The sequence below is a fragment of the Cannabis sativa genome, chromosome 2, assembly GCF_029168945.1.
Source record: "Cannabis sativa cultivar Pink pepper isolate KNU-18-1 chromosome 2, ASM2916894v1, whole genome shotgun sequence".
In the NCBI taxonomy this organism is placed as follows: Eukaryota; Viridiplantae; Streptophyta; class Magnoliopsida; order Rosales; family Cannabaceae; genus Cannabis; species Cannabis sativa.
This window is the reverse complement of record NC_083602.1, coordinates 60,726,084-60,740,259: the sequence shown is the minus strand read 5'-3', so window position 1 is coordinate 60,740,259 and position 14,176 is coordinate 60,726,084. Positions and strand designations below refer to the sequence as shown.

General features: G+C 35.6%; 1 protein-coding gene and 1 non-coding gene across 4 annotated transcripts; both read left to right on the top strand.

Annotated features, from left to right (window-relative positions):
• The first annotated feature begins 5,494 nt into the window (after positions 1-5,494).
• On the top strand, positions 5,495-7,225 carry LOC115718394 (protein THYLAKOID ASSEMBLY 8-like, chloroplastic). 3 transcript variants are annotated; one of them, XM_030647159.2, is made up of 3 exons: positions 5,495-6,073; positions 6,297-6,687; positions 6,953-7,225. In XM_030647159.2, exons 1-2 carry the CDS (start codon positions 5,696-5,698, stop codon positions 6,684-6,686), a joined length of 768 nt encoding a protein of 255 aa, XP_030503019.2. In that variant the 5' UTR covers positions 5,495-5,695; the 3' UTR covers position 6,687; positions 6,953-7,225. The 3 variants fall into 3 exon arrangements, with proteins under 3 accessions (XP_030503019.2, XP_060966690.1, XP_030503018.2); XM_061110707.1 differs by having other exon boundaries at positions 6,898-7,225; XM_030647158.2 differs by having other exon boundaries at positions 5,496-6,073; positions 6,950-7,225.
• Positions 7,226-9,244: 2,019 nt separating this feature from the next.
• TRNAS-AGA (transfer RNA serine (anticodon AGA)) lies at positions 9,245-9,326 on the top strand. Its single transcript has one exon. It is a non-coding gene; the product is annotated as a tRNA-Ser (tRNA).
• Positions 9,327-14,176: the final 4,850 nt, after the last annotated feature.

The window sequence follows — 14,176 nt, the reverse complement described above, 5'->3', positions numbered from 1 at the left end:
AATCTATGCTTTGGAAGCAGTTGTAGCCACGAAGGACTTTGACATGGAGGTCAGTTTGCTGACAAACATTAAGCAAAAATTTAGGGAGAGCCTCAAAGCTTATATCCAGCGGATTATGGAAGCAACAACAAGGATGAAAGTCAATGATGACATGAAGCTAGTGGTCCTGCAGTCAGGAATTTTAGCAGGATCCCTATTTTGGAATGAAATGCAAAGAGTAAGTTCTGACACTTTGTCAGACTTTTTGACAAGGGCCCAAGGTTTTATTAATCTTGAAGAGGCTTACACTCAACAATTTGGAGTGGCTCTAGCACTTTTAATGAACGTCAGTAGTTCTACACTGTAGCTCTCGATTCCGTCTATTCTACCTAGCAGAACCTAGTACACAACACCAACCGTCTATAAACCTGCTACCTCTGGGTATGCACCCCAATAGAAAAGTTTCTATGGTTTTAGAGTAACACAGACGGAATGCAGTGTCGCTCCCGAGCAGCTTCAGATGAACCAACAAGTGGAAGTTCCAGAATTAGGTGTAAGCCAGTCCCAAAACAAGAGAAGCGGAAAAACTCAAAGTCGAAGTGAAGCTCTAAAAAAAATGATATGAGGCCCAGTATTGAGTATACTAATTTGATCGACACTCGAGAGAATGTCTACAGGGCAACATGCAACATAGTTCATTAAAAAAAAGCCCCCTCTGATGTAAAAGGGAGGTAGGCATAAAAGAGATCCTAGTAAGAGGTGCGAGTACCATGGTGATTTCGGGCACATTACGAATGAGTGGAATTACTTGAAGAATGAGATCAAGAATCTCATAAAGAATGGCCATCTCCACGAGTGGGTTAGAATCCCAATCATATATTCATGACAAAGGGTAGCCTAAGGAAAATTGGTCATTCCTAGACAGCATAAAGCCATAAACCCTCCTCAGGGAGAGCTTTACCAACAAGCTCTAGGAATCCAGGCCCCTCAGGGGGTCATAAATGTCAAGGCACTAGGAAATGTCCAAGCTCCTGGACCAGGGAACCACTACCCTCCAAGTGCTGCTCCACCCCCGGTGGACGGTCATGTCGCAATGATTTTCGGAGGCCCATCCATCAAAAGAAGTATCAAAATTTCTTGTAAGATGTATCTTAATGAACTCAAATAGGACAGGCAAGTGTGTGCTCTAGTGCAAACACTAGCACAGAGGCCGCGAATATTGAGTATGCTAATCACAGAAGAAGATGTCATGCATGTTCATTTCTCCCTCAATGACCCATTGGTGATCGAGGCTCCGATCACCAAAAAAAAGTGTGTCCAAGATCCTGGTGGATAATGGAAATTTGATTAACATCCTATCTAAAGTCACTTTCCAAGTCATTGTGTTGACTAAAGAAAACCTCGTGCCTTCCCCGATCTAACTTCAAGGTTTCAATGGAGACTCTCTATTGCCTGTAGGGAAGACTTAGCTCCCAATTATGATAAATGAGATTATAGTCTAAAGAAATACTTTCTCTACTTTTAAGTACTACACGTTTGTTGTGGAGGACTGTCCAACTGCCTATAATACCATTCTGGGACAACCTGTCCTGGTGGATTTTGGTGCTGTAACCTCCATCTGACACATATGGATGAAGTTCCCCTGTGACAACGAAAGTATGGGAACGATGAAAGGTTACCAAAACAGCACATGAAAGTGCCATAATGTCTCACCCAAATCAGTCTTCGTGGTCCATGAAGAGACCAAGGAACAAATTCCTAGAGCACATACCCAGCTAGCATAGGGGGTACCCTGAGAAGAAGATGAGCGAGGGTAGAAATAATGGTTGAACCGCTAGAGGATGTAGAAAAAGTCTGCATAAGCAAAACAGATCCCACAAAAGCCATTAAAGTGGGACAGACCCTGCCTCCAACAATAAAAGAACAAATTGTGTCTAAAGTAAATCAAAACTAAGACATTCTTGCATGTAGCCACAAAGATATGATGGGGATTAGTCCCTATGCAATTTTCCACACCTTGAACATAAACCAAGATGTCGACCCATTTAGGTAGAAGCGGAGATCGCTTGATCTGCTACCCTTAGAGGTTGTGAAGGTGGAAGTCAAAAAGTTAACCTCAATAGAGTTCCTCAGGGAAGCTTTATATCCAGTTTGTCTTGTCAATTTGGTTCTAGTCCATAACCCAAATGGGACCTTGAGAATGTGCATCAAATTTACAAACCTAAACAAGTCATGTATGAAGGATTGCTTCCCGTTTCTTCGAATAGTCTAGATAGTACATTCGAGTACGAACTTTTGAGCTTTTTGGATGCGTACTTTGGCTACAATTAGATCAAAATGCATGTCGCATATCAAGAATACACTAGCTTCTAAACTAATAAGGTACTACTACTACTACCTCGTAATGCCTTTTGGGCTTAAGAATGTCGGAACTGCCTATCAGCGCTTGGTGAACAGAATGTTCAAAGATATCCTAGGAAAATATACGGAAATTTATGTGGATGACATTCTATTGAAGTCCAAGACTATTGGGGAGCACAATAATAATTTGGAAGAAGCCTTCTTGATAATTCGAAAATACAGTGTGAAGTTGAATCCTAAAAAATGTACCTTTAGAGTCCCCTCAAGGAAATTCCTAGATTTTATTGTTAGCTTCTGAGGAATTGAAGCAAACCCAAAGAAGCACAATAATAGTTATTTTTCTTCGTAAACAAGGGTAAGCTGAAAGTTGGACAGTGAAGGTTAGAATCTCAGCGTGAAGTTGTGCATATAGACCAACCTTTGGGAAATTTTTTGGGAAAGGGCTCTTATTAAAGTTGTTTAAATTATGTTATGTAATAAAGTATTTCAAGACAATTAAAATTTAATGTCGTGTGGACTATATTTTTTTTAATTAATGTGCAGACAGAAGTTTTTTTTTTTCGTTGTTTGTATTTTGTATTAAGAATTTTTTCGCATGACTAGTTGTAGGGATGCATACTGAGCATGGAATTAGCGGGGAGTGCTCCCCCCATTCCTATCTCCGTTAAGGATTCTAATTTTCATCCCTGCTTATTCCCCATCAGAGATAGGGTGGGGAATCCCTTATAAAAAAAATAAAGTTTATAATAAAAAATTTAAAAATATAAAAATATCAAACTACATAAAAATTAAAATATTACACATTAATTATTATTTAATAAACTAACTATTATTCAAAACACAACTTAAAATTCATAAAAAAGATACTAATATATTAATAAAATACAAACATAAATTATAAATTATAAAATATTACTAAAAATATAATATAAAATACTAAACGGGTCTCCATTGGGATGGGGAGTCCCCGTCCCTATCCCGTTTAATATTTGAGGATAAAAAAGTAATCTTTGTCCCCGTCCCGTTTCCCATTTAGATAGGGAATCCCCACCCCATCAAGGGCGTTTAATATCTTAGAAAATATAGTAATATTTAATTGGGCATATTTTATTAAATATGTGATTATGATGATATTGGAGTAAGATTATAATCTTACTTAAGCTAATTATGACTTAATTAGTGCAAATCTAGTAAAGGAATAATTAAACGTAACTTATTAATTACGGAGATTATATCAGGTTATGTGGGTATTGTAAATACCATTTTTGAAATAAAATATTTTCGGGTTCGGCGATTGTGGAAACTCAACGTAGTGGTCAAAATGTTGAGAACTCAGTTTAGTCGGGGTAGTTAGAAAATGACCAAAATAACCCTAGGCTTTAATTTACTTAAGTGTTTGGTGGAGAGGCAAAATGGTCATTTCAAAGGGTAGATTGCTATTTTGTTTTTAGTGACCACTTAGGCTGAAATCAATATTAGATTTTAATATTTATTTTTATTATTAGTTAGTAACTTAGAAAAACATGAAGATTATCTTAAAATTAAGAAAATAAAATAACCTCTTCCTCTCTTTTCTTCAACCCCTTCGAGCCCTAAGAAACCATCGGCAACCAAGAGCCTATTTTATCATTTTTATCTTCTCCTAGCTGAATTAAGAAGGATTAAAAGTTGTTCAAGCTTTGAGATAAGGTTCTTCCCCTTTATCACTTTAAATTTTGAGTTTTAGGTTAAGTTGATTGGAGGATTATATGTTTTTAGAGTTGTAGGGTTTATTTGTGTGTGTTTAATCATCTCCTTGACTGCTAGGGTTTGAGTTGGAGGAAATAAGGTTTAATGAGCTTAGTTTTACTCAACTATGGTGTTTTGTTTATTTTGATGAATTGTTTGTTTGAATGCATTGTTTTTATGGTATAAAACTTTTTTGGAGAGTTTGAATAGGTTTGGAGGCGATTTGGTTGGGTTTTGGTGCGAAAACCAGAGTTTCCCTTTTCTGTAGCAGGGAAACCGGTTTCACAGGCATAGTGAAACCGGTCAATCGGTTTTGCCAGTAGGGGAAACCCTAGTTTTTGGCTTTGAAACTGGTTTTGATCGGGGTGTTTTTCAAAGCTTAGATTAGGATATTTTAGTGATGTCTAAGCTAATTTTGAACTAGTAAGGAGTTAGAATTTATCTAGTTATGGAATTAAGGTTTTTTTCGTAGTATGGATAAGTGGTTGATTAAGTTTTGTTTTCATGACATAAGACCCGGGATCGTCGAGCTTTATTCCACTCAGGTCGTTGCGTACACCTAATTACTTGACTGAGGTAAGAAAGCTGTTAAGCATGTTAAGTGAGGAACGATTATTATCGTTTGTGACTTGATTATGATCGAGGTAACGATTACTATCGTGTGAGGCTCAATTATGATCGAGATAAAGATACAATCATTACCATTATTGAAAATGGATAAAGATGCGGTCATTGCCGTTTATTGTGAATGAACTTGAAATCGCAGATAGGTTTCTTACTTATCAATTGCTGTGTTGGGTAACGATAGTGACATATGAAGCTTGTGGGTGACAAGTGGTAAGGATGCTTTATGAGGCATGAAGAATAGTTTGTCTTATTAGACAAATAGTTGTAATGTAATGCTTGAATATGTGTTGTTAAGCGTTTATTGTGAATAATGAAATTGTATGTTATGCATTGTTTGATATCTCGTGTTATATAATGTTTGTGTTTTACTTGCTTTCTTGTTGAGTTTTTGTGACTCACGGGTGTTTCGTGGTCCAGGTAAAGGAAAGGGAAAGTGTATCAGCCATGATTCAAAGGTCTCCCAACGATATACATATCAACCGTGATGTTTTGGCTTCCAGTGGATATGATCCACCTGTTAATTATGTATTAAATTGTAACCCCATTTTTTTAATATCAATTTTGAGACAAATTGTAAAAGTTTACAAACAGGGGATCCCCAAATCTAAGAGTATTTTGAATGAAAAGTAATGTTTTAGTTTAATCCAAAAGTTGCAATTGAACTACACTTTTCTTAACCTGATAGATTAATTATAAGTTAATTAATAAAAGCATACACGTAATATCTCTGTGAGTCAGGACGGTCCCGTAGGGCCATCCCTATAGACGACATGTGCATCTCTAGTTGTTTAAAAAAAAAAAAAAAAAAAGAAATTAGCGTCTTTTAAGATTTTGATTTGGTGAAAAAGCTGGGTTGTGTAGGTTTGGTTCCGAAGTACCAACTTTCCTAATCCCATGTTAACACTGACAAGACAAGAAAGACCAAAGACATAACAGCCGGGAACACTGACACCATCTAACGAAGCTTTTAAGCTACTCAGTCCTTTCTATCAGAACTCTAATGGCTAGTCGAGCATTTTCAAGATCAAAAATTTCAATCTTGGTTTCAGGATTATTCCGAGTTATGCACAATACACCGATTAAGGAGACCCTATTGCCCATAAAATCGAAAGTTTCAGCATTTCAAATCGATTCGCGGGAACCCATTTCCTGGTTTAGACTATACCATGACGGAAGGCCCAGGGGACCCCTTTGGAGAGGCAAGAAGCTTATTGGAAAAGAAGCGCTTTTTGTGATATTGGGATTGAAAAGGTTCAAGGATGACGAAGAGAAGCTTGACAAGTTTATCAAGACCCATGTTTTTAGGCTTTTGAAGCTTGATTTGATTGCTGTTCTCACTGAACTTGAGCGCCAGGAGGAGGTTACTTTGGCCACCAAGGTTCTTATCTCTACTTCTTCATACATGTTCCCAATGTGTTTGATTAAATGCTTATTAGACATGTTGGACTTGGACACGTTTTGGTAATGCTTATCAGCGTAGTTCAACTCATTACGCCTACAATCTGTTTGACTAAATGCTTACAAGACATCTGTGCACTTGAAAAGAATTACATATTTGGATGCTGTTTGTAGCTCACTATCAACTCAATGAATCTTTTCAGGTATTTAATGTGGTTCGAAAACAAGATTGGTACAAGGCTGATGTTTTTATGTACAAAGACTTGATTATTGCACTAGCAAGGAGTAAGAAAATGGATGAAGTTATGCAGCTATGGGAGAGCATGAAAAATGAAGAACTATTTCCCGATTCTCAAACGTATTCAGAAGTTATTAGAGGTTTTCTGAGCATTGGTTCTCCTGGAGATGCAATGAACATATACGAGGACATGAAGAAATCTCCAGACCCTCCAGAAGAGTTGCCCTTTAGGATTTTATTGAAGGGTCTCTTGCCACACCCTCTTTTGAGAAACAGAGTTAAGCAAGACTTTGAGGAGCTTTTTCCTGAAAAACATATGTATGATCCACCAGAAGAGATATTTGGCGCACACTGAGGTTTGCATTTCACTCTAAACTTATTCCCTCTCACATACGAGTGGTATTTCTGGTAGGTTTTATTTCCTTTTGACTAATGCTGTTGCATCATCATGCAATCAAACCTGGAAGAATCCATATGAAACCAGAAGTTTGGATCATAGAATGTAGATTACATAATCATCTGTTAATCTTTGTGTTATTATCATCTAAAAATTAGAATTTTTTCAGGTTTTTGCTGTAACTGAAAATCTAAAAGACAAAATCTTTGTTTTACATGTAGAAGAAAAAAGACACGAAAACAGGAAGTTGGTCAAGACAGAAAACCATCTACATTTTTTCCTCCTCAGCTAAACAATATTAGGATATTTTTTCTTTGCTTATCATTTTAGAGAGGTAGAATAAGGTATTAGAAGTTTCATATGATTTTTGTTCTCCTCAGTCCTCATATGGTCCATAGCTAATTGTATATTGAAGCTTATGAACATAATATAAACATGGAATCAACCGTTCTTCCTTTTTAGAAACTATTGAAGTGAAGATCTTCTAGAGAGTGAAATTTTGAGCTGCCTAACTTTTGGTGTGAAGAAAGAGGCTGGTATCATCACCATTTTTTTCTTTAACTTGATGTCAACTAACAGTTCAGTTCACACTACCAACGGCAAAATGTCATCAGTAGAGTCAAGGTTGTTATTGTTATAGCTTCTAAGACGAGAAGATAGCTAAAAAGAAATGAAGATTGTTTTGATGGGTTTTTAATAAAACATAGTTGGAGAAAAATGTTAATTTGAATTGGAAGAATTTGAAAAGAAAGTTAAAAGGACTCAGAATGGAATGATTATTCAAGAATAAACGTGTAATGGAATTGTAATTCCAAAAGAATTTTCATCCATTTGTTTTGAAATGAAAATCATCAAAGGAATGGTTGTTCCCATTAAAACCCAACTTCCCCACATATATGTTAAAAAAGAGCAACCCATAGAATAGAACAAAAATGGCACTTGATAAATAATAATTACAAAGTGCAATTTATCACTTCTTTTAGATTAGTTTTTTGGTGTCTCATACGTCATACCTGTCCAACAACAAACATGTAGCAGCAAGAGAAAAACAGAGTGAGATTCCTCTCCATCCTCACACACCAGACAGTCCCTAGAAGTCGAGATGCCAAATTGGTGCAGCCTGTCATGGAGGAAGCCTGTTTTTCAAGGCTAGCCAACTGATAAAATGATGTTTAGCTGTGCAAAATCTGTCCCAAATCACAGCAAACTGTCATCTTTCCATGAACCAATGCTGCATTTTGTATAACAACTCTCTTCCAATACCAACTAGCATCATTAATAGGGACCTTATACCACCACCTATCATTTCGCTTATACACATCACATTCACCAATTTTACCCACAATTATCCATCTTAGTTGAGATGACCCAAACATGCTTTCCAATGGCACAAAGATTCCAAAGAGCCATATCTTGAACCCCAAACCCCCTTCTTTTTTAGGCTACACAAATCATCCCAAGAAACATTCCCCGATCCATTGAACAAATTATTTCCTTTTCAAAGATAAGCCCAACAAATTTGAGTTTTTTTATTTTTTTTATTTTATTCCGAATCACTGTTTTAAGTAAAATTACCATTCGAGACCAGTAAAAATTGATATAAAATAATACCGAATTGATTAGAACCATTCTCTGCACGTAAGAAAGATTTCTAGAACTCCAAGTGCGGATTTGACTTGTCATATTTTCTACCAGTCAACCGCAATTAAACTTTGAAATCCTATTCGAGCATATTTTCATATCGAGATACTTAAGGGCAAGATTTTTACGTTAGAAACCAGAGATATCTACTATTCAAATCCATGCCACAGAATCCATAATTGCTCCATGAATTGTTAATTTTGCAATATTAGATTTGAGCCCTAAAGTATTGGAAAACAACTAGAAGCCTCGAAGTAACAAGGTGGCAGATTTGTGTTATTTCCTTTGCTAAAGAATAACAAATCATGGTCAGGATGAAAATTAAAATCAACATCCTTTGCAACTCTTCTATTAATCCTGACTAAGTACTTATTTTCTTTGACAAAAGGCGGTCTAAGGCCTCTTTTAGAATAAAGGTACAAGTGCAAGGCCCCATAATCATAAAAGAAAACCAAAACCATAATGTGATCTACAAACTTCTAAGAAAAATTTAATGTTTCAAGTATCTCTTTAAGAAAATCCCAATCAAAAGTTTCATACACCTTTTGTAGATCACACAAGCTAATTTGGCTCCTTTTATTATGTCTTGACAAATTATAATATTGTACACAATGTTTTTACCTTTAACAAAACCACTTTAATTATTTGAAATAATATCCAGAAGAAAACTTTTTACCCTCTATTTGTTCTTATTATTGTTTCATAATTGTCAGTTTTGACAATGAAAAAGAAAACTAATTCAATGGTTGAAGAGTAAAATAATTTTCCTTTTTCAAAAAATAAAATAAAATAGAAATAATTTGTAGAAGCTATAATATCAATTGAGGAGCGAAATAAGAATAATATAAATTTTATTCATGACAAACTAACCTCAAGTGGGCGTGCCGGAGTGGTTATCGGGCATGACTAGAAATCATGTGGGCTTTGCCCGCGCAGGTTCGAATCCTGCCGCTCACGGCATTTTCAATTTTATAAAAAAATAAGATTAGATTGTCATTGACTTATTGTGAGAATTGATTCTCTGGATTATCTTTTTTATCCTTGATTGGATAGAATGACCGAAGAACTCTTATCACTTTGCTATGCTTTGCTTCAAGTTCAGATTTGATCGTTCAACTTCCACTTCTGTCCAAAAACAAAAGACAGAAACACCAATAAATGTATTGATCAGGATTTTATACATGGAAAAATCAAGGCAACTCATCAATAAATCCAGTTTTCATATGTATTCAAGTAGTGGCTAGCTAGCTACAACTTATTGTGTCCTCACATTATTTTCACTAAATAGAAGCATTATATATAATGATGATGGGACTTTAGATATTGTTAAATAGTTATGTAGGGTTATTTTAATCTTTTATGTTAGTTACCTATATAAGATTTTCTTATTAGTTGTATTTTTTATTCTTAATTTTGTAATTAAATAAAATCCTAATTTTTCTGCATCTCTTTCTTAATTATCGTTCTCTTCACAAATAATTATTACGATATTAGAGCAAGTTTTCACAGGCGTCTGTACAATTGTCATCTGTATAGTTTGACATTCCAATTTTTGGTATTAATTTCTTTCAGTTTTTTCTTGATTCAGATAGAAAATTTGGGTATTGATTTTCGCAGCACAATTTTGAATTTTCATCAGTTTTGTATTTGGATTTTTTTTGCAATTTGTTCTTTTTTCTACAATGGCTACCAATAAAGATGATTCTCTTCAAGCGATCAGTGTGAGATTGGATGGAAAGAATTATTTGTATTGAAATTGTGTTATGAAAAAAATTTCAAAAGAAAAAAAGATGTGGGGTTATATTTCTTGGACAAAGAAAAAACTAGCAAATGGTAATACAAATCTGTTAGAAAATTGAGAAATAGACAATTCGAAAATTCTCACCTGGATAAATAACTCTGTCGAGCAATTTATTGGTACCCCGTTAGTAAAGTACGAGACAACAAAAGAACTTTTGGGACCATCTTGCGAGACTATATACACAGTCTAATTTTACAAAGCAGTTTCAGTTGAAAAATGATATTAGAGCTATTGAACAGAAAGATATGAGCATTTCAAGAGTTCTATTCTGTAATGATAGATCTCTGGGATTAATTAGCACTCACCGAATTAGTAGAGCTACGTGCTTTTACACCGTATATTGCTCGTAGAGAGGAACAAAGATTGGTTCAATTTTTAATGGTTCTTCGTAGTAATTTTGAGGGACTTTATGGTTCTCCACTTCTTTTGATTGATTCAGTAGTCAGTGTATTATTAGCAGATGAAATTCGTCTCAAGTTTCAGTTAGAGAAAGGAATTCTCTTAACCCCTAGTTCTTCTGTTTTAGCAGTTCCTCCTACTACACCATTTCCTCAAGAAGAGAACAAACCTCGCACAAAGATTGGTATTGATGAGTGTAGCTTTTGCAAATAGAAAGGTCATTGGAAAGCTCAATGTCCTAAGCTTGTGAGTCGTGCTCTGGAACAACAGATATATCAGTCCAATCCTCCTCATATGGGTAACCAACCACAGTTTAACAACTAAATTCGACCTCAACAATTTAGTACTACTGCAACTATTCCTTCACCTGGCTCTTACAGCTGCATTGTCAGAACATTTCAAAAGTTCCTTGCTACTCAACCTAATGCCATGTATGTCTCTACTTTGGTAGGCCAACCACCCACTAGCACATCAAGTATGTCACCTTCTACATGTGTTTTACACTGATGCTTCACACCATATGTCTTCACATTCTGCATCTTTTTTTCTTTGAGTCCTACATCATTTGTGCCTATCATGACTGTTGATGGTACTCCCATGCCATTAGCTGGTATTGGTCTTGATGTCAGTTCAAATTTGTCGCTTCCTAATGTTTATCATATTCCTAATCTTTCATTAAATCTTGTATCTGTTGGTCAATTGTGTGATTCTAGTTACTCAGTATCTTTTTCTTCTACTTCATGTCATGTGCAGATCCATAGTCTCAGAAGCTGATTGGGACCGGTCGTAGGCGAGGGATTATATGTTTTGGATGAACTGAGATTACCAGTATATGTAACTCCTAGTGTTGATTTATCTTCTTTTCGGTTGTCTCCTTCATCTTCTAATTTTTATTTGTGGCAATCTCGCCTTGGTCATGTTTCAGAGTCTCGTTTAAAATTTTTAGCTTCTAAAGGAACCTTAAGAAATTTGCAACCTTATGATAATTCTGATTGTAGTCGATGTAAACTTGCAAAACTTTATGCTTTACCTTTCAATAAAAGTACAACTTGTTTTGTTGCACCCTTTGATTTAATACACTCTGATGTGTGGGTACCCTCTCCTATTGTTACAAAAGGGGGTTCTCAATACTATGTTTTTTTTATTAATGATCACGTTCATTTTTGTTGGATTTTTCTTATGAAACATTGTTACCACTTTTATAGTATTTATGATCATTTTCAAGCTTATATGTAAGAACTCAACATGGTGTTGACATTAAATGTTTTAGATGTGATTAAGGTGATGAGTATACTTCAAATAAATTTGTTAATTCACTTGCCTTAGATGACATTGTGTATCAAACTTCTTGTACAGATACACCCAAACAAAATAGTGTGGTTGAAAGAAAGCCTAGGCACATTGTTGAAACTGCTCATTCTCTTTTGTTGTCATCTTTTGTTCTTAGCCAGTTTTGGGGGGAGGCAGTTCTAACTGCAGTTCACCTAATTAATATGATTCTGTCTTCTATCATTTCAGGTTTGTCTCCTTTTGAGAAACTATATGATTGTATTCCTGACTATTTTTCTTTAAGAGTCTTTGGTTCTACTTGTTTTGTGTTTCATAGAGCGTACAAAGTTGTCGTCATGCTCTGCTCTTTGTGTGTTTCTTGGTTATGGGGAAGGAGAAAAGGGCTACAGTTGTTTTGATCCAGTTTCCTCAAAAATTGTATGTATCTCGTCATGTTGTTTTTCTTGAGCATATACCTTTCTTTCCAATTCTTGGAACTCCTCATACTTTGGTAAAATCAGATCTTACATTGACTCATTCTCTTGAGTCTGAGTCTGAATCATCCACTACTCCTACAGTTCTTTTTTCTCTTCATTACTCTCGCATGCATCGTGTTGAAAGGTCTCAAGAACTAGATACTGGTACTTCGCAACATGAAATCGCTCCTCCCCTACTCCTTCAGCTATTCCAGATCCTCTTGAGATTGTGGACCATTCAGCTTGCTATCCTCAGGGCATTTGTAAGTCTACTTGCCAACTAAATTTTACATACTCTTCTTATTCTGCTTCTTTTACTTTGTTTTTAACATCTATTCATTGTCTTTTTGAGCCTCTATCCTATAAAGAGGCGGTTATTGACCCCCTTTGGCAGCGTGCTATGAATGAGGAATTCTTTACTTTGCAAAAAATGCATACTTGGGTTATGGTACTTTTGCCACCTGGTAAACATGCTATTGGTTCTCGTTGGGTATATAAAATCAAGACCAAGTCTGATGGGTCTATTGAATGGTACAAGGCTTAATTAGTGGCTAAGAGTTTTTCACAATAGTATGGTATGGACTTTGAAGAGACTTTTGCTCTTGTTGCAAAAATGACTATTGTTCGTACTCTTATAGTAATGTCATCAATTCGTCAATGGATTATATCTCGAATAGATATTAAGAATGCCTTTCTAAATGGCGACTTACATGAGGAAATCTACATGGTTCCTCCAACTAAAGTTCTTCATAAGCAAGGCGAGGTTTGCAAGCTATAAAAATTATTGTATGGTCTTAAACAAGTTTCCCGAGCATGGTTTCAGAAGTTCTATATTGTTGTTTTGTCTCTCGGTTTTGTTTCAAGTGATCATGACTCAACTTTATTTGTCAAGTGCACATCTGTAGGTCGTATTTTGCTTTCCTTGCATGTTGATGATATGATTATTGTTGACTCAAAAATTTGGACTAGACTTCTAAGCCACACCCGTTCGCTAGATTGACAATAATGAAATAGTTATTAAGTAATTATATGAGAGACACAACAAATTTATAGTAGTTTACTCCCTGTATCGTGACAGTAATGGAGCTACGTCTACTTTGAGTTCTTATTTCTCACGAGATGGTATCATAGAAAAATGTTAAGTGTCAGAAGCTCAAATTTCTTGAGAAAGAAATTAGAGAGAGAAGCTATAACCTTGTGGGTAGTTTTTTAAATATGAAAAATGAGCTAAGGGAGCTCTCCTTTTATAGGTGAGGAGGCCCACAAAAATAGGGGGAAAATACAAGTTAGATATTTTTGAACGTAGATGATGATCCAATGGTGAAAATTAGATTCTGATGGTGATAGTCATTTTTTGAAGCCCGGCGGGACCTATTGCGGGAAACCCGAAGTTTATTTTCACAACTCCCTTGGGGATATAATTTTGTGCCAATAGCTTCAGAATTGTGATTGAAGTATGAGACATAAGTTAATAGAGAATTGAATTATCTTCAAAATGCAAGTTAAATCGCATTAATTTGATCAATATTGAGTAAGTTATAGCCGTTTTACTGAAGGCAATTCATGACCCAGGGCCCAAGTTAACATCTCACTCAAGTTGACATCCCAGCGCCCAGGTTGACATATGACATCAACCTGGACACTGTGTAAGTGTAAAAACATCCAAGGGATGTACTTTAAGATGCCTAAGTGATATTTTAACACCACTTAGTCTGTTTTTGTGTTTTGGCAAAGTTGGTCACTACTTCTCAAAGATGTTGCTATTATGCGGAAATGAGAGACTCAAAACTCTTCATTTCTGAGTGAATTTCCCATGTTTGAAATGAGAAATGGAAAGTTGTGATTTTGACTAACTTCATGGA